This window comes from Molossus molossus, unplaced genomic scaffold (genome assembly GCF_014108415.1).
Source record: "Molossus molossus isolate mMolMol1 unplaced genomic scaffold, mMolMol1.p scaffold_m16_p_9, whole genome shotgun sequence".
NCBI classification, from domain to species: domain Eukaryota; kingdom Metazoa; phylum Chordata; class Mammalia; order Chiroptera; family Molossidae; genus Molossus; species Molossus molossus.
The window spans coordinates 61,350,129-61,370,948 of NW_023425403.1; the positions used below are offsets into that span (position 1 = coordinate 61,350,129).

The window sequence follows — 20,820 nt, forward strand, 5'->3', positions numbered from 1 at the left end:
GCCATCTGGTGCAGCCTGAGGCTTGGGTCTAAGGGGGGTGGGCCCCTTTCTCTAGCTAAAAAGCCTCGACATGCTCGAAAACTGACTGTGGTGATGGCTGCACAGCTCTGTGGATGCACCAAAACCACTAGGTTGTACACTAAAAATGGATGAATTGTTTGGCATGTGAATTATATCTTACTAAAACTGTCATTAAAAGAAAAAAAAAAAAATCAGGCCTGGCTGGTGTGGCTCAGTGGACTGGGCGTTGCCCCATGGACTGAGAGGTCCTGGTTCGATCCTGGTCTGGCACATGCCCAGGTTTCAGGCTCAATCCCCAGTAAGGGGGCGTGCAGGAGGCAGCTGATCTATGTTTCTCTCTCACATGGATGCTTCTATCTCTCTTTCCCTTCCTTTCTCTCAAAAAAGTCAATAAAAACATTAAACAAAATAAAAAAAACAAAATTGCTTGCCCTCCTCTGTGTGAACTGGAATAGAAACATGGTTTAACTATGCAGCTTTGATAACATAGAGGCCAATGCCCTGAGATGACAGAGTGACCTCGTAGAACTGAGTTACTCTGCCAGCCTGTCCCACTGCTACCACAGCCCCATCCTGCGAGAGGAAAATAAACCCGTAGCACTTAAGCTACTGCATCTAGAGGGTTCTTTATGACAGTGGGTTAGATTTAACATATCCAAGTACAATAAAACACAACTCTACTGTTTTAAAATGGAATTGTCCTCCAAAGTCAATAACTTTTAAGAATATTAAAAAGCCTTTAAAGCAGAATCTAGAATAGCAAAACATAAAAGTCGTTGTTTTAATTTTGACTGCATAGCAAGGAAGGGAACAAAGGCAACACTTCCCTTATTGCACACCCAAGCAGAGCAGGGCTGAAGAGAGACAATGGAGAAAGTCCTGGAGTGGCCAGAACCATCCACAGACTAGAAAGTCCATGAACCAGAGGCACAAATGCACAGCTTCCAGGACTGTCATGGGTGCTCCTGAGTGCAGAACCAGCAGACAGTAGCGCCGGGGGCGTGGCTGTGCGCCCCTCCCCATTACAACCCCTTTCCTCCATGTGGTCTTCTTTATGCCTCTATCACGCCAACAAGCACTCCTTGACGGTGTGGTACTTATCCCTGCTTCTGAACTTTTCAAATGGGAACTCATGGTATGTATTATTTTGCGTCTGGCTTTCTGTGCCAACATTACATCTGTCAGGTTCATTTACGCTGACATGTGTGGCTGTGGTTGGTTCATTCCCATTGCCATGTAGCATTCCACTATATTCATATTTTATAATTTATATATTCTACTGATAAATATTTTGGCTGTTTCTAGTTTTCTGGTTACAAAGAATGTTGTTAAAAATGTTTCTGTACATGTATCCTGGCACATGCATGCATGTGTTATGTGAGGCACACCCAAGAGGAGAACAGTTGGGTCACAGGGTATGCGCACCTTCAGTTTAGTAAGTAATGTCAAACCGTTTTCCAATGTGATGGTCTCACTGCACACTTCCACTAACAGTACACCAGCGTTCCTGTTGCCTCACATTTTCACTAATACTTGTGACTGTGTCTTATTTTAGCCATTAGAGAGTGGGCTGTGAGGTTCTATTTCCTTGTGGTTTTAATTTGCACTTCCCCAAAGCATGAGATTGAGCACATTCTTGTATTTTCACAGGCCATTTGAAAATTCTGCTTTGTGAAGTGCCTGTACAAGTCTCTTGCCCATTTTCAATTAGGTTATCTTTTTCCTATTGTCTTATAGGAGATTTTTATATCTTAGGGATACAAGCCTTTGTCAGTTAAGTATTTTTAAAGCATTTCAGAATATGAGCTGCCTTTCCACTTCCTTGAAGGTGTTTTTTGATGATCTGTTCTTTTTAGTATAGTACACTCTACCAACCTTCTTCTCTATAGTGTTTTCTTGGTGATGTTTTAAAACTTTTTCGACTGCATGATCATAAAGATAGTCTCCTAGATTATTTTCTAGAGGCTCTGCCTTTAGCCTTTCTCATGGAGATTTACAATCCACTTGGAACTGATTTTTATGTATGGTGTGAGGTAGGGATCAAAATGAATTTTTCTCCATATGCCAATTCTCCCAGGACCATTTACTGAAACGATGTTATTTCTTCATTTTCCTAAAGTGCTGTACCTGTATACATGGATTTGTTTCTTGACCCTCCACTCTATTACACTGGAATATTTATCTATTCTGGTTTTCAATATAGTCTTAGCTACTACAGTTTGAAAAGTCCTGATTATCTGGGTAGACCAAATCTTCTCACCTAATTATTTTTTTCTTTAAGAATTGTTGGCTATTGCCCTGACCGGTTTGGCTCAGCGGTTGGAGCGTCAGCCTGCGGTACAGAGAGTCCCGGGTTCGGTTCCCGCTAAGGGCACGTACCTTGGTTGCAGTTTGTCCCCGGCCCTGGTTGGTCGTGCGGGTGGTAGCCACTCGATGTGTCCCTTCACATCGATGTTTCTCTCTCTCTCTCTTCCTCTCCCTCCCGCTCTATCTGAACAAAAAATGGAAAAATGTCCTCAGGTGAGGATAAAAAAAAAAAAAAAGAATTGTTGGCTATTCTTGACTGTGCATATTCATATAAATTTAAAATCTGCTTGTCAAATTACACACACATAAACCTACTATTTATTAGATAGGACATTAAATGTATAGATAAATTTAGGGACCACACACTAAGTATTCTGACCTGTAAATGAGGTATATTTCTCCATTTATTCAGGTTTTCTGTCTCTCAGAGAGTTGTTTTCTCTATGCGGGTAACATATATTTAATTAGATTGATCATACGTGTTTTATATTTTAACACTACTGGAAATGATATTTTAAAAATTCACTTTGTTTTGTGGCATTGTTACATTCGGTGTTTTGAAATAAAATCAGTTTTTGTTTGCTGACCTTGTGTCCTGCAGTCAAAACTTGAGGCTACAATACTCAAGACTATGTGGTGTTGAGTGAAGGACAAACAGACCCTGGAACACAAAAGAGAACCCAGGAACAGAGCAACACACATAGTCAATTTTTGTTGTTGTTGTTTTTACAAAGATGTCAAGGTATTTCACAAAGTTTACTCAGTCTGCTTAAGAATCCTCAAGCTCTCAATGAAAGGATGTAAAATTACTTGTTAAAGGCAGGTACTCTAGCCACAGTCAATAGTTAACAGCCAGGAAAAAGTGTGAAAAAATAATAATAGAGCAAACACAAAAGCCAAAGTATATTTTAAAGTTTAGTGCTACTTAGACTACAAGCCAATGGTTCTTTGCATCCCTAAAAGCACTGAGATTGTCTTTACAAATACAATTTACTAACACATGAATGATACTTTCGCTTAGTACATGCCACATTGATATTTACAAAATGCTTTCACCTTTAAATGCCCTGTGAGATGTGGACAGCAGTACCATTAACATTTAACTGGTCATCTTAAATTACATTCTGTGTACTCCATATAAGAGGGCATGAAATTAACACATGTTGCAAAGATTCACACTCAAAATCTTTAAGGTATATTTTCATTTTATTTTTTTAAGGTATGGTGTTTTTTTTTATCCTCACCTGAGGACATTTTTTGATATTTTGTTCAGATGGAGTGGGAGGGAGAGAAAGAGAGAGAGAAACATCGACGTGAAAGGGACACATTGAGTGGTTGCCACCCACACGACCCAACCAGGGCCGGGGACAAACTGCAACTGAGGCACGCGCCCTTAGTGGGAACCGAACCCAGGTCTCTCTGGACCACAGGCCGATGCTCCAACTGCTGCGCCAAACCGGCCAGGGCTTAAGTTATGTTTTTAAAGTGATGACACTTAACAGGATAATAAACAAGCATTTTAAAAATGTACTTGTACATCATATTTCTAGACAATGCCTTAGAAACATCAGAAAGTGTTTCTATAAGAAGCACTTATTTCCAAATCTCTCATTTTGGGGAGATTTTAACAGACAGGATAGTGTATGGTATCATGCCCATGGAATACTTCTTTAATAGGCTGTTTTCCATTTTAAAACTACTGGTAATTCACCTAGGCTTTCCTAGTGCAAAGAATACAAAGAAATACGCTATTACACCATTGTCATAATGTTCTCTTTGGTTAGTTTTATAAAACCCCCAGGAATATGGTAAAATAACACTGGAAATGAAAGTCTTATAGAGTTAATCATCTAAACAGATAAGGCTGACAAATTCATAAGTTCAGTTGAAAAAACAAATGCTCTGTTTTTTTCCCTGGAATGTTGTAAGCACATGACTTAATATGTTTACCTTAGGCTTTCAAGTTCCTTCAGCAGCTAAAAAAAAGCTAGTTTAAGTTGTCAACATTGAAATATCAGAATATCAGCAAGTCAAGCAAGTGGGCTTTTACATGACCCCATGACATAGTTCAATAAGCTTAATGGTTAAAAGATGTTTGTTATGTGCTCATAAGTGAGAAACATCTTAAGTTATTAATGAAGCTTTTATCCCAACCCTGTAGGTACAATAAATATTAAAAGCAAAAATAAACATTTTATTAATGTTTAATATAGCAACACACTAAACTACACAGTTAGTACACAGTATTATGAAATAAACTGAATAGCTGATAACAAACAAAAACACTCTGATGTTTACTGTCAATTTAAAACTAGAAAAAAATTAAAAAGTAGAAAATAAGTTACAAAAGGGATTAATCTAAATAAAAGTATTAAATAAAACTTAAATTGGAACTTAAAGAGAAACCAAAGGCTTAATATAGTGCAGATGCATAAGAAATTTATAAGATACACAAAGAAAATAAATTGGTATAAAATTAATATTTACAGACTAAAAAAGAATTAATGTTGAAAGTATCTTCCTTTCTGAAAAAATTTAAAATGGGACCAGTTTACTTACCCAAGCTCTGTCATGCCATCTACAAATTCCTTTTTGCTAAATTCACATTGAGTTGCTGCCCTGAATTTCCATGCTATAACCAAAACGCTGATACTGGCAGGATCTAGGCTTAAATCATCACAAAACTGTTGAATCCCATCAATTCCAATTTTATTTTCATCTTGTGGGTCTATAGTTAAAATTAAGGGAAAAATAAGTTATACTATTTTGAAAAGGGTTACTGAAATGGATTGTTAGAATCATACACCTACTGCATAGTTCTAGCAAGCTTGTTTCAAATACATCGATCAACAGACTGTAATTTTCTACTATATGAGAAAGACAGCAACAAATAATAATTTATCCAGAATATACTCCTATTTCCAAAGTCTAGGTTTCTGGGCTTCAGTTAAAAAAAAAAAAATCACTGAAACTTCTTTGAGAAGACTTCATCATTAAGAAAAAATGTAATTTCCCTAAAGTAAAATGAAAATTCAAGTTTACAAAATTTTAGTTTGCCAAACAGCAAATTGTTACAAAAACACTGCTTTGGTAAAGTATCCATAATATTTTAAGTTTTTATCACAACTCCACAAAAAGATTGATGTTCTTCTTTTAAATGTGATTTCATTTGCTATAATTATAATGTTACTGTACAATAATTATTTTCAAATCATTTAGTTTATGCATCCATGTTTAACAGCTTAGAAATTCAGGCTTCCCCTGCCCTTTGTTTCTGGTGTGTAGTTAAAATTAAGAAACATCATTTCCCTGTCAGAAAATCAAATAGTAAAATTTACTAAAAGAAGAATCCCAGCAAGACCTCACCAATTAGATCTACAATTTCAGACAGATTGTGTGTATTATATAATTATTATCATAATGTATATGTTAATTCTGTTTAGAAGGTGGAAACAGAAAACTTGTAGCTCCTTTGCTTAAATAAAGATTGTGTGATGGCCCTGGCTGGTGTAGCTCAGTGGTTAGAGCATCAGCCCAGGCACTGAAGGGTTATAAGTTTGATTCCCAGTCAAGGGTACTTACCTGGGGTTGCAGGCTTGCTCCCCCACCCTGGTCAAGGTGCTTGCGGGAGGCAACCAACCAATGTGTCTCTCTTATATCAACGTTTCTTTCTTTCTTTCTCTCCTTCCCTCCCTCCCTTCCATTGTCTCTCTAAAAATAAATGGAAAATATATCCTCAGGTGAGGATTAACAACAACTATATATATGTGTGTGTGTGTGTATATATATATATATATATATATATATATATAGAATGTTATAAACTTTTCTTGTCATACAAGGTTTAGTTTTAGTCACTTAAGCACTAAATACTATATTGTGTGTGTGTGTGTGTGTATGAAAAAATGATGATTAAATGAATGAAACCACAAATATCCTTCCACCTCTATTCTGCTGATACTATTTCAAAAGTATTAGTGACAGAACAACTGTAGTCGTGGGCTCACAGGACAAAGGTCTGTAAAACATTCCACTTGTCTTTCTATCCAATTCTGTGCTCCTAACATTACAGGTTTTTAGGATAATAGAAAAATTGGTCTACAATGTGCTCACCTAATAAGCGATCTCAGTAAACTTTATATACAATAATATTGAATATTTCAACATAATTTTGGAAGTACTTATTCATTTGTATATATTCACGTAATAATTACCAACATCGTGTCTGTGAATAGTCTTTGAACTATACTGTGTATTTATTTTTAGAACTCAAAATGATTGTACCATATATCTACTCTAAATGACTAGAATTACATGGGTAATATTAAATGAAGGGATGAAGTTTAAACTAAAGAAAAATAACAATTTTCACTTATATAAAAGTATTTTTTTCAAAGGCAGCTGCACATATTTGAATAATTTAAAAGATCTGCATAGCATCTGACTTATAAAATTAGCTCAACAATGAAGTTAGCCAAAAAAATTTAAAGCAACTCCCCTGGCCTGTTTGGCTCAGTGGTTAGAGCATCGACCTGCAGATCAAAGAGTCCCGGGTTTGATTCTGGCCAAAGGCACATACCTTGGTTGCAGTTTGTCCCCAGCCCTGGTTGGGGTTGTGTGGGAGGCAACCAGTTGGTATGTCTCTCTCACATCGATGTTTCTTTTTCTCTCTTTCCTCCCTCTCTCCCTCCTGCTCTATCTGAAGATAAAAGGAAAAATATCCTCGGTGAGGATTAAAAAAAAATTTAAAGCACACTAAAGCTTAATTGAAAATAATGTTCATATTTTTTCAAGAACTACAAGTACAAATCTTTTTTTAACCAGAATATGTTTCTGAACCAAGATTTTTTTAAAAGTGCAATTTTCAATCCATTCTTCAGGTCTAAATAGACAGATTAAAATGTACACAGAGTATTCTCAAAAGTAAAACTTGAAAATAATAAGCAAGAATTTAAAGCCAAGGGAGTTAATCTGTTTGAGTTAATACTTGTTTAAATAAGTATTTATTTTTAAGTTTTGGAAATAAAAGGATTAGCCTTAGAAACTACTAAAAAACGAAAAATTAAATCAACTCCATCAACTCTTAAATCTTGCTGCCTCTCTCATTACAGCACAGATTTGACATTTGATATGAAATCTGAAAGCCTGCTGGGTGATTTGAATTTGTACATATTCAACATGCAGACTTATTTTTGCAGTATGATTATATTCTGATATGGAAAGCTCCATTCTAGGTGCTGATTTCAACAAAAATAGCAACTGTCCCCAATCTCCAACACAAAGTTTTCTTTAGTAAGAGCTTTTCCCAAAGCTATTGCAACAACTGAAGTTGTTCCAATGTTACAATGCTACTACCCTGTGTTAAGGGAAGGATGACTTTTACTGACACGTCAGAATTGTATGTATGATTTGGTACTGTTTTTAAAAACTTTCTCACTACCAATACTGCAGCCTTAGATGGAACTGTGTGGGAAAAAACACTGTATTCACAGGTGCAGCCACCTGGCCATGACATCACTGATGGCTCCCCTGCCACTGGTGATCCCAGTGAGGAGAGCTGACTGCCAGTTAATGTTTAGATTTTTCGCTTCTCATCCCACCCCTAATCTATATTGATTAATAGTCCCAGTTCCATTTAAACTGCTTGGATTTTACAGCTGAATTATCAGGAAGAGTAGGAACAGCATCTTGGAGATCTTCTGAACACAGCATTAGAAATTCAAGAAATATAACGTTCATTCCACTCCCTAGAGATGGACGTGAGTTCTCTACTGTCTACCCTTGTTGTCACTGCTGCCCCTTACCTTTGTACCTGTTATACAGCTGCTCCAGCTTCTTCTTGTCTACTGTGTTTCTCATGGATTCCTTGTGGAACGAGTCCGGGTTTTGAAAGAAGTTGTCGGTGGCCACGTCTAGTTTCCACTCATTCTGTGTTAAGCAGTAGATGGCAGTTCTTTCGCCAGCCTGAGTAAATGCCATAAACTGGCGGACCTTGTCCTTCTGAGATGATTTAAGCTTATGCTTTGGGATGCAAAAGAAGCAGGAAAGCCAATGAAGCCAATCCAGAGGTTTGTTTCAGCATTCTATTCCTACGCCTATATTTTAACTGGACTTAGTTTTTTTCTTGTTGGGTGACTCAACTTCACTTCAGAATTACAGGAAGACAAAGGCTTGTTCTTCATCAGTTAAAAAGACTGCACAGTCTTCTGAAAATTGAAACGACAGCATCTATATAGCAACAAATATGCAAAGTCTAATCTTCAAAAAATTATGAGAATATTTTATACAAAATACATTTTGATCTCTACCCACTTCAACTTGCATGAAGCACATTATTTTTTTCTTACATCTCAGTAAAATCCCTCTTTATAACACACATATGGCCCCCTAATGAAATGAGGACGGGTATGTGACCCAAGGCTTTACCATATCACCGCCACCCAACTGTAGGGTTCTCTTTGGTTTCAATTAATTTCAGGCTCTAAAGAACAGAAGGAGGGCTTCTCAGTTTGGGAATACCTTTTTAAGTTTTTCCAAGTTTAAAATCAGCAGAACCACACTGATAAAAACATACACACATAATTAAGCATAGCATTAAAAATAATTTACAAAAGTTCCAAACAGGCACAAAAAGGCTGTTATGACTAAACGAATCTGATACTAATAGCAAGAATGTCTGTGTACATGAGACAGAAATAAAATAGAAAAATAGGGCAGAGGCTGTGAGGTAGTAAATAGCAAAACTGCCAAGTAACTGTACTATATATAGTATATAATGAAACAAAATAACATCTTAATACTTCCAGATATAGGATGGCAACGTTTCTATTTATCTAAGGTAACTTGATGAAAATGACACCAGAAGTAAAGTGATTCACTAATTTCTGTAAATCAAAACGGACTCAATTGACTAGATGCTAATACTTTACACACAAAGGGGAAATGAAATTTTTACTTAAAATAATTTATACTCAATCTTGTTTTTAAAAAAATCAGACAGTTTACAGAAACACAAAACAAAATATAACTTACTAAAATATGTAAATGGAAAACAAGATCTAGAGGAAGAAAAAATTGAGAGGCGGGAAAAGGAAAAGAACAAAGCCAGGGACACAATCAAGACATGCACGCTATACATAAGGGCTGAAAATTAAGCTCCGAGATTCCCACTTGCCAAAGCAGAGAAGAAAACAGGACCAGTTTGGAACATCTGCTTTTATAAGATTTAAAAACCTACCAGTGGCCCAGAAGTGGCACAGCTCCTCCTGGCACTGAAACCCGAAGGAAGTGTCCCCTGTGGCTGCTCATGAAAGGGCAATGTACAATGTCCCTTTCGTACCAGACCAACTCCTCACCAAAAGGCCAACAATAAACAGCAAGGCAAGCTTCCAGAACTTTTTCTTAAGACATCCCTCAATGCATGCTGAAGCCAAAATAGCAGAGTGTAATTCAGCAGGAGCATAGATAATGCAGTCCAAATACACTGTCTCCAAGTACGGTCTGGGGACCCCAGGGTCCTGAGACCTTTCAGGGGTACATGATGATGACAAAACTCTCTTCATAGTGATTCCAAGCCACTCTTTGCCTTTCTCACTTTCATTGGTGTACAGGAGACACTTCCAGAGGCTACATAACCTGTGATATCACAACAGACTGAATGCTGAACATATGAGAACCTATCTTTTATTAAGCTAGACATTAAAGATATTTGCAAAAAATGTAATACAATGTAAATATGTAATGGGTTTATTGTTTTTTAAGTAGATAAATGTTTTTAAACTTTCCATTTTAATTTCTAATATGGTACATACCATTGGCTACCACCCACATAAACAAAAGCTCTTTGGGGTCCCAAAAATATTTTAAAGTGTATAGGGGACCTGGCGTAAAAAGTTTAAGAACTACTGATCTAGGGTAACACAGGAAACTAACATTTTGGCTACTTAGAACAATGTTGATCATTTGGGGTCTAGTATCCCTTTTGGAATCTGAAAAAAGTCACAGATCCTTTCTCCAGGTAAACATATGTGATACATACAAGTGCATGTAGTTTTGCATAAAATTTCAGGGTTTTCACAAAACATTTAAGCCCATCTATTGGTTCCTCAGAGGTAGGGGAAGGTGGAACTCAGATTAGGAACTGATGAGCTAGATCAGGAGTTAATGGTCTCTGTGCGGCTACTCAACTCTGCCACTGCAGTGAAAGCAGCCATAGACAACACACAAATAAGTGGACATGCTGTACACCAACACAACTTTATTTACAGCCCTGGATGGTGGCTTTGGTGGTTAGAGCATGGTCCCATGCACCAAAGGGTGGATTCAGTTCTTGGTTAGGGCATCTACCTAGGTTGTGGGTTTGATCCCCAGTCAGGTGTGTATGAGAGGCAACCAATCAATGTTTTTCTCTCACATCAACGTCTCTCTCTCTCTTTCTCCCTCTCTCCCCCTTCCTCTCTATCTAAAAATCAATAAAAACATATCCTCGGGTGAGGATTATGAAAAGACAACAAAAACCAAGAGACTTATTTACAAACACAGGCAGCTAGCCTGTGGTCTGTAGTTTACAATCCTGATCTATATTCTAGGGGAATACATAGAATATATATTCTATACATTATTTCCTGAAATTAGGCCTTTGAAAAGAACCAGAGAACAAGTGTTCAAGGTATATTCTCCGGTAAAATAAAATTTAGCTAAATTAGGGCAGGTCTCATAAGTTTTGATAATAAGCTGACAAAAATAAAGCTAACATTTTTTTAAATGCTTTTTAACTGATTAAAATTTTTTTTCTTTATTGATTTTAGAGAGAGAAGGAGTGAAAGGGAGAGAGAGACAGAAACATCGGTGAGAGAGAACATTGATTGGCTGCCTTCCACATGTCCCCTACTGGGGATTGAGCCTGCAACCCAGCATGTTGACAGGAATCCAAATGGGACTCCTCAGTCCATTGGGCGATGCTCAATCCACTGAGCCACACCGGCTGGGTAAAGCTAGTATCTTTTATGATAGCCTCCCCAAGGGAGGGTGGGCAAAGCCAAGGGTTACCTCAGAAAGCTTAAGATAGAAATAGATGTTCAACCTCAAAATGGTACACCGTTAAAAATAACCATGATATATTTATTATGGAAATTGCCACCAGTGCTAGATTTTAAAATTTTGTCATGGCTGTAAAACAAAATTTTGTATATACATACAATGGAATATGGTTATGAAAAGGGATAAAGGTACTGATGTTATGATGTAGATGAACCTTGCAAACATGCTGAGTGAAAGCAGTCACAAAAGAGCATATATTAAATTATTCGATTTTTATGAAATATCCAGATGAGGCAAGTCCATAGAGACTGAAGCCGACTGGTGTTTGCAAGGGGCTGGGTGAGGGAGGAATAGGGAATGATTGTTAATGGGTGTGGGGTTTCCTTGGGGGTGATGGAAATGTTTGGAACTAGATAGAGGTGGTGGTAGTACAGCGTTGTGAATGTACTAAACAGTACTAAATGCAACTGAACCGTACATTTTTCAAAAGTTAATTTTATGTTATATAGATTCAACCTCAAAAGAAATTTCAATGTAGCATGCTTGGAACCTCCAAGATTAATCAATAGAGTAACTGTCAGGTAACTTATTTATTTAACCAGCTTTATACAATTGATAGGTCCATACCAAGTAAATGTTGACAGATAGCTGGAAGGTATGATGATGCTTGATCTCAAGGCACTTTTGTTGATAATCAGCTCTTGAAGCCTTTTCTAATATGTGACCAAAAAAATTTTATCAACCGTGGAAAGGAGAATGCTTTCTGAAAACTCTAGAACAGCTCTGGCCAGTTTTGCTCAGTGGTTAGAGCGTCAGCCTGCGGTCCAGAGAGACCCGGGTTCAGTTCCCACTAAGGGCATGTACCATGGTTGCAGTTTGTCCCCGGCCCTTGTTGGGTCGCGCGGGTGGCAACCCCTCGATGTGTCCCTTTCACATCGATGTTTCTCTCTCTCTCTCTCCTTCCCACTCTATCTGAACAAAAAAATGGAAAAAAATGTCCTCCAGTGAGGAAAACAAAAACAAAAACAAAAAAATAAACTCTAGAACAGAGATGCAGGAGTATATGGATCCAGGCCACACAAAGTGGTCTGAATTGTTACCATGTTAAGTTACAAAATGGGTAGACCTGTAGATAGAGAAACAAATAGATCCCTCTTTCATCTATCCAAGTGCCTGATATGTCATAAGACAAATCCTACAACCTTGAACCTCTAAGTGGTATGAAGGTACTGGTTCTTAATGAGCAACAGTAGCCATGGGTCTAAGTTTAGCCCAGAGACTTCTGGCTAGAATGAAAAGGAAGGACACTGTCATTAAAGTTGCAACAATTTGATGTTACCCATTACAAGTTTCTCCATAAAATAATAGCAATTAAAAATAACAATCATTAAGCTAAATCTAAAGACTGTATGTTGAATTTGCAAACTGTAAGTTGCAATTTATAAAAAAGGGAACTGGCATAAAGCTGTCTGGAAGAAAAAGCCTCATAAACGAAAACATAATAGGGGAAAGAAGAAAGCTCTGGTCTATTAAGATAGGACTAAATCCATGTAAAATTAATAAAAGTCCATAAATTGGCAGGACCAGGGCCTACTCTGTCAAAGAATTAAATTATTAATGGTAGCTTTTAAGGGGGGGGGAGGGATTTTCTATGTTTCATTGTTTTATTCTATTAAAATGTAGACAATTCTTGAAATAAAAACCTGGATAATCTAGTCGAAACATCAAATAAAATCTCTAACCTATGAAAAAAGTCTCAAATATTTTAACTATGACCTTGTGAAAAATCACTTATATAAGGTGGGCACCCAGACTTACCACACATAAAATGAAAAAAATAAAAAAGTTTTTCTTACAATGCCCTTCCACTTACTACAACAAATTTTCTCTTAGGGTCAACTTACTAGGGGTAGGACAATCATAACGATCAAATTAATTACATAAATGTGGTCACATTAACTCTGTTTCAGGCTGAGGGTAGTGTTAAATTCAAGTGTCTCCTTTCTCACACTTGGATCTCCAACCTACAGTGGTTGCACAGTCCTCTTCTGCAAGTTAGCAGCTCTTAAGCAGCTCCTTCTGCTTAAGAGCTAGAGAGAGAAGTCTCTGCCTGCTGAGGTGGGCACATCCTGCCTGGGCAGTGCAGCGGCTCCACTAAGTCATCAAGTGCCTTCTGGCTGCACTGCTGACCACCCCCCTCTTGGTTTGTACAACCACTTTCTTTAGTCTCCTTGTTTCTCTGACATGCCCTTCTTCATCTCCTTCTTGGCAAATCCTCCTACTCTCAAGTTCTGTCCTCAGGCTTCCACTCTTTCCCCTACATATTCCTCGTGGACTATTTCCCTCCTGTTTGAAACCCTCTCACTGGCTTCCCAGTACCATTAGAACAAAGACTAACATTTTCCTCCTGTGCCCTAGAAGACTGCACAACCTGGTTCCAGTCCCCTTACAAGCTTTCTACTGTGTCACTTTTCCCTGGTTCTCAGTGCTGTAGCCAGGCATATCTCTCGATTCCTGAAACATGCCATCTCCTACCACCCATTCTGTTCTTTCCATCCAGAATACTGCACACTTCTGGCTGCCCCTCCCACCCTACTCATTCTTGACAGTTCAGCTCATACTGTGTTACTTCGGTTAAGCCTTCATTCCCTTGGCATCTGACACCACTCACCCACCCCACCACAAGGGTTCCTGAAACCTGTGCCACTCCCTAGCACTCATCCCAACTGTAATAAAATAGTTGTGTTTAGTGCTTGTCTCCCCTGCTATGACATCAGCTCCATGAATACCAAACCCACGTCAGTCTTGCTTACCATGAAACCCCCAACATTTTGCACACTACCTTCCTTGCAAAGAGAAACCTCTGAATTTACTGAATGAATGATGAAACCCATCAACTCCATGGTTTCCACTACATTTCAAAGTAATCCTACATTTCCCAAAACCTCTTTTCTGAGCTCCAGATCTATATCTCCAACTAACTATATGATCCCTCTACTTCCCCCTCATTAGTATATTGTCTTCCCCCACAAATCTGCTCTTCCCTTTCTATTCCCTATTTTGGTCAATAATATCACCATCTGCTCAGATGCCCAAGCCAGAAAATGCTGAGTCCTTCCTTTCCTTTAGTCTCCCTTTCTGAATAGTTTTGTAAACATCCTCACCCCTCCCTCCTCTTATCCCCCTTATTCCCATAAATAATCTTTGGCTCAAGACCTCACCTCTTCTCCCCTAAATTATTACAACTTCCTAGCTAGTTTTCCTGCAATCCTGACCCTCCTTCGATCCAATTCCTATCCTCTTTGCAAAAGGCTTTTTTATAAAATACCAGTATGATCAAATCACACACGAGCCCACTTCTTAAAAACATTCTATGGCTCTCGTTATCTCCTGGATAAGCTCTACATTCAGCATCGAATACAAGGCCCTTCTTGTGTAGTCCTGCCATTGTCGACCCTGAACTCCACGTTCCAGCCACACTGAATTACTGGCAATGCTCAAAGGCACTATCTTGTCCATTTCACCTCTGAAGGATGCTGCGTCTGCCCGAAACGTCCCTCCTCGTTCACCTGGCAGCTTGTGCTTCGCTGGAGCACTGGTCCGAGTCCGCAGGCTTGTCCTGTGCCTCCAACCCGTCAAACCAAAATGCTGCACTTAGGTCACTTGCCCTGGGCCGTGCAGGTTCCCACCTGCGCGCCTCCCCACCTCCAGCGGTGCCCACGGCGAAGGAAGACGGACTGCGACCCCGCCGCTCCGGTGACCTTCGCGCCCGGCGCTCCCCAGCTCCGGTCCCGGCCCCCCGACCCCGACGCTCCCCCAGCCACGAGTGCGCAGGAGGGGCCGGGCGGAAGGCGACACCGTGGGCCACCTACCATTCTCCCCGGCGCTCCCCGCTGCTCGCCGGCCCGGCCGTCTGCGCAGGAGACCTGGCCGCCTCCTGCCCGGCTCTAGGCGCTCTGTCTTCGTCCTCGGCTCCCTGGACACCCGCCCGGGGAGGGGCGCAGGAGAGGCGGTGACAGGTCCGGCTGACGGAACTACAACTCCCGGCGTACACGGACACTCCCGGGAGCCGACAGGACCCAGGCCCCGCCCCTCCCCAGCGCCGACGCTGTAGCGCGCTGGGCAGGGGGCGGGGCTGGGGTACTCGCACGCCCCGCCAACTCCGACTCCGAGGTGCATGGGCCCCAGGGGCCGACATTACTCAGGCCCGCCCTTCCTACAAGTCCCGACGTGCACTGCGCAGCCCAGGGGCCCACGGCACCGGTCATCGCTCTGTCTCTCCTACAAATCCCAAGGAGCACCGCGCCGCTTGGGAGCCTGCGGAACCCATGTCCGCCCCTTTAAAGGGGCCACGACTCCTCCTTGGCCGCGTCTTCGGAGACGGCGTTCGGGAGGGGGGTCGGTTGGCTCGGGGCAGCCCCGCTTTCTGTGAAGGGATGCAGGGGAGCCCCTTGTCTGTCCACTTTTCGCCACTCGGCACCGGAGACCCGGACCCAGGACGCGCGGCGTCCGGAACATCCCGGTGAGCGTTGCGTGGGGTTCGGGCGAGAGGCACGGAGCCTCCGGTCCTGCCTGAAGTTCGGGCCCTCGGGACTCCCTCCCGGGGTCTCCTCCGGGAACCTTCCCTACTCGGGGCTTCCTTCTGGTCGGGGTCTCCCCTTCTCTCCCCCGCGAGGGTCTCTCGGACCCGGGCCCTTCTGCCCCCAGAGCCCCGCTCTTGGTCTCTGCGCGTCTGGCCCCGCGGCGCGTGGGGATGGTCGTTCAGCCTTCGGCACCCCTGTGCAGACGGACGGACCGGCGCTGCACCGGCCTTGTGTTGGGGCGTGGAGGGGCGGTGGTGCGAGGTGCGCTCGTGCAGCGGGCTGGGTTTCCCGACCTCCAGCCAGGCTGCATTCCAACTTGGGCGTGAAGTTCTGGTTGCCGCGGCCAGTCTAATAGACCGGGTCACACGGAAGACCTGACCCTTCCGCCGACTGGCGTCTGGGCCATCTCCCGGGAAAGACGGGAGACCGGCGAGGGCTGGAATCCAGCGGCCCGCTCATCCTCGCGCCCGGGAGCCCGACGTGCCGGCGTGGACCCCCTGCTCCTTCCCCAGAAGGACTCTGCTTGCAGTTCCCTTCTCACTGCCCGCGTCCGCTTTCCTGGCTTTGACGAAGGACAGGCGCTTCACAGGCCCTGTGCCTCAGTTCTTTTTGGGGTTTCACCTGATGGCACCTGACTACATGCAATGGCTATTTTAAGACACCTTTGGAGCACAAGCTCTGGCGTTCACCTATTATTGGGTCGTAAAATGATCTTGGTATAAGGTAGCCCAGCCTTTTCATATTTATACTTTTTTTTGTCTTTTTCTTTCTGTTCGTTTGTTTTTTGTTAATTCTCCTCACCCGAGGATATTTTCCATTGATTTTTTTTTTTTTTTTTTTTTTTTTTACATAGACTGGAAAGGGAGGGAGGGAGACAGAGAGAGAGAGAGAAGAGTCATAGATGTGAGAGAGGCACATCCATTGGTTGCCTCCTTCCATCCCAACAGGGGCCAAGGATGGAACCTGCAACCCAGGTATGTGCCCTGGTCAGGAATCAAACCCAAGACTCTTTGGTCCATGGGCCCATGCTTTAACCACTGAGCCAAACAAGCCAGGGCTCTGGTTATTCTTTGGATCAGAGCATCATACTGGTTCCAAATTTCTCTATCAATATTAATTTTTTAAAAAAATAATGTCTCAATGATTGGATTGTTCAATGGACTATTTGATTTTTGTAGAGTTTAATTAACAAATAAATACCTTAAAGATTTTTCTTCCTTTCTTAACTAATTTTCCAATTCTTTTATTACTAAGATATGAATAACTATACATTGTATTTACAGGATAGTAACTGCTTTCTTTTTTTTTTTTCCTCACCTGAGGACATTTTTCCACTTTTTGTTCAGGTAGAGTGGGAGGGAGAGAGAGAGAGAAACATCATGTGAAAGGGACACATCGAGTGGCTGCCACCCACACGACCAACCAGGGCCGGGGACAAACTGCAACCGAGGTACATGCCCTTAGCGGGAACCGAACCCAGGTCTCTCTGGACCGCGGGCCGACGCTCTAACCGCTGAGCCAAACCGGCCAGGGCTATTTTTTTAATAACTATACATCATTCAACTTGTTAAAATTTAAAATATGCTTTTTAAGTTAAATTCTGCACAAATTAGATTGAGGTAGATTATTTGTGTTGGGGAATTTCCTCACTAGACCTTTCCACAAGCTACTCCTTTCTGTTCACATATTGTTTTTTGCTGAACCCGAAAGTGTTGGTGGTATCACAAAGAAATTCAGATTTTAAACCATTAAATAGAAATACTGTAATCCTCATATTTTCATTTTTCAGAGAACATAAATAAATAACTGGTGCTGGACTCCCTGTTCCTGCCACACTCACACTGCTTGTTCCAGGGTTTTCCACACATAGCCCAGGCAACCAGGTACGTACCCTTCAGACCAGAGGCCCAGGTTCAGCTGGGTGAATGGGGCTGGCATCCCGGGTTGGGCTGTCCTGTGAACTATGGGGAGCAGAGTCAGACCCTGGCCCAGGTGGCCTCTGCCAGGCAGACAGTGGCTAGTGCAATGAGTAAACTAGATTCTTTCTCAGCAGTTTGCTCTAGTAAATCTGAGGTAGTGGGTCTGGAAGGTCCTGTAGCTGCATGGGAACCAGAGGCTGGACAGCAGAGCTGCGAGGTTTTCAAATTTTAGCCCATTATAAAAATTGGAAAAAGAGTAGCTGGTTTTCTGTTCCCCTTCGTTGGCCTCCCCTTTCCCTGAAGGGACTCCATAACCCTAGGGCTCTGGACTCTGTGGATCCTAAGCAGATGTCTAAGAAGATAGTTTCCTTGCATACTCTGCAGTCATGATGGAGCTCACAGTTAGAGATGTATGGGAGAAATCCTTAACTTAATGACTTTTTTCTGAAAAAGCCTGATTGGACACAACATTATTATGCTTTGCTTTTGAGCTTTTTATCCAATAAATGATACGTGACATTTGTGAATTGCTGAAAATTCCCTATAGGATAAGAGTAATGTGATTTTTATGTAGTATGACAATGAATTAAAAGTATCAGAAATTTTTTTGAGTGGGCTTAATGGTGAACCCATTTGCCATTTTATTCTAAATCATTTAAGATGTTTAATACACATAATTTTCTTCTTAATCAAATAATCTGTCAATTTTAAAGTATTGAGATTCCTGTTCTGCATTTATAAAAATAAACAAAACCCATTAGAAATTTGATAAGTTAGGGAGATATATTTTAATTAATGTTAGAATAGAAACTTTTTAAAATAGAAACTTTGGGGAAGGACTGTGTTTGAAGTGTTGAACAGTGAACAGTAACCTTGGGTTTTACTGTAGCTGAGCCATCCTGAAATGGTTCTGTTTTAGGGCATTTTCTTTCCTTTTTTTTAATATAAAAAATATCATGGGCGTGGTTTTCTTGCTCTGCAGTGTAAATGGTGATCATTACATGAATAAGGATTTAGTGAGAAACAGTAAACATTTATATAGAATTTGTAAAACTTTATTTTGAGATGATTATAGATTCACATACAGTTGTAAGAAATAATGCAGAGAAATCCTGTGGACTCTGCACAGTTTTCCCCAATGGCAGCTCCTTATAAAACTATAGTGTAAGCAGGAAATTGCATTGATACAATCCATGCACCTCATTCAGATTGCACCAGAATTACATATGCGCACATGTGTGTGTGTGTGTAATGATTTGTATAATTCTGTCACACGTGTAGATTTGTGTGGCCACACCACTGTCAAGACACAGAACATTTCTGTCCCACAGGGTCCCTCTTGCCATCTTGTTATAGTCACAGCTACCTCCTCGTCCTTCCCTGACCCCTGACAACCACGATTTGTTCTCCAGCTCTACACTTTGTTATTTCAAGAATGTTGTGTAAATGGAATCATACAGTGTGTGTGACAGGATCTTCTTACTCAGCCTGGAGATCTAGATATAGAAACCTGAAGAATTTGTTATAAAAATACAACAAATCCAAAGTGTCATTTTTATAATGAAATGTAACAATAACAAAGTAACACTGAAACTAAAAATGTTTTCTATTTACTCCAGAAAAAAACATATTACAATTTAGTAGTACATAGGATTTGGTCCAAGTTTCAAGGGAAAACGAAATGAGTTTATGAAAAAGAAGTGATTCATATTTTAAGGGTCTATAAATAATTTTAGATTTATGTTGATAATTTAAGATTGTTTCAGTGGAAATACTAGTTTGACTACAACTAAGTTCTCAATGATTTCTCATAAAAATTAATAGCTCCCTTGGGTATTATGGTTTAATTTCAGGAATTTGTTTGAGGAAGGAACCAGAAACTGCAGCAGGTTATTTTTCTGAAGTTTGAAATTCATAAAAATCACTTTGAGGGGAAAAGGGGTCACATTCATGAAGCATCTGAAATGTTTGTCCTGGCTCTGAAATGTACTAAAAGTGTGTACTTCTGAAGCAGCGATTCAATTCTTTCTCTCCTTTGGAACAATAGAAGCTTAGCAATTAAATGAGTCATTAAACTAATATATCAACTATATTGCTAGGTATTACTATGATTGGTTAATCGTTTATTTATTTTTAAGGTGGGAACATTTACTTAAAATTGTATTAAAACTGTGACAAACAGCAAGTTCTCATTTATCCTACCTTGTTAAGAAGTGAACTGTTCTAGGTAAGATCATTCTGGTAACATTAGGAGTAGAAGTATCTAAAAATGTATTGAAATTGAACAGTCTCCTGACTTTTTAACTCTAGTCTTTTCTCGGTATTTTTGCTGCATCTAATCTGCTTTGCATGGGAAACCAGATTAAACTGATTAGAATTGAGATTATCAGTGAAATTAAAGTATAGATAAATAATTTCGTAAATGGATCCCCAGGTAGGTGAAATATTGGTTGCCAGTTGAGTAAGAATTCTTGACATGATAATGCATTGGATGCTGCTATTAAGAATGATTAGATGCCCGGCTGGTGTGGCTTAGTGGTTGAGCGTCGATCCATGCACCAAGAGGTCACTGGTTTGATTCCCAGTCAGCACCCAGGTTGTGGGCCCGATCCCCAGTGGGGGGCATGCAGAAGGCAGCCAATCAATGTTCTCTCTTTTTTTTTTATCCTCACCCGAGGCCTTTTTTCTTGTTCAGATAGCGTAAGGGGGGGGTGGGAGAGAGAGAAACAAACATCACGTGAAAGGTTGCCACCTGCACAACCCAACCAGGGCCGGGGACAAACTGTAACCAAGGTACGTGCCCTTAGCAGGAACCGTACCCGGATCTCTCTGGACTGCAGGCCGATGCTCTAACCGCTGAGCCAAACTGGCCAGGGCTCAATGTTCTCTTTTATTTATGTTTCTATGTCTCTCTCCCTCTAAAATCAATAAAAAAAAATTTTTTTTTAAAG

General features: G+C 40.6%; 2 protein-coding genes across 8 annotated transcripts in view; one reads left to right on the forward strand and one right to left on the reverse strand.

The window, feature by feature from the left end:
• Window positions 1–15,326, reverse strand: part of DCUN1D2 (defective in cullin neddylation 1 domain containing 2) — a 35,051-nt gene extending 19,725 nt beyond the window's left edge. For 2 of the 4 annotated variants that reach the window (XM_036250539.1, XM_036250535.1), the window contains exons 1-3: window positions 15,240–15,326; window positions 8,133–8,349; window positions 4,888–5,056 (exon numbers count right to left, since the gene is read on the reverse strand). In XM_036250539.1, coding sequence (XP_036106432.1) covers window positions 4,888–5,056; window positions 8,133–8,349; window positions 15,240–15,242 — 389 coding nt within the window. In that variant the 5' untranslated portion in view covers window positions 15,243–15,326. Of the gene's footprint in view, window positions 1–4,887; window positions 5,057–8,132; window positions 8,535–14,936; window positions 14,959–15,239 lie in introns of those variants that run through there. The other 2 variants (XM_036250536.1, XM_036250537.1) reach the window with 2 other exon arrangements.
• Window positions 15,327–15,657: 331 nt separating this feature from the next.
• TMCO3 (transmembrane and coiled-coil domains 3) overlaps window positions 15,658–20,820 on the forward strand; it is a 44,417-nt gene continuing 39,254 nt past the window's right edge. For 3 of the 4 annotated variants that reach the window (XM_036250377.1, XM_036250380.1, XM_036250379.1), the window contains exons 1-2: window positions 15,658–15,889; window positions 17,740–17,833. The gene's annotated coding sequence lies outside the window, so the exon portion shown is untranslated. Of the gene's footprint in view, window positions 15,890–16,647; window positions 16,674–17,739; window positions 17,834–20,820 lie in introns of those variants that run through there. The other variant, XM_036250378.1, reaches the window with a different exon arrangement.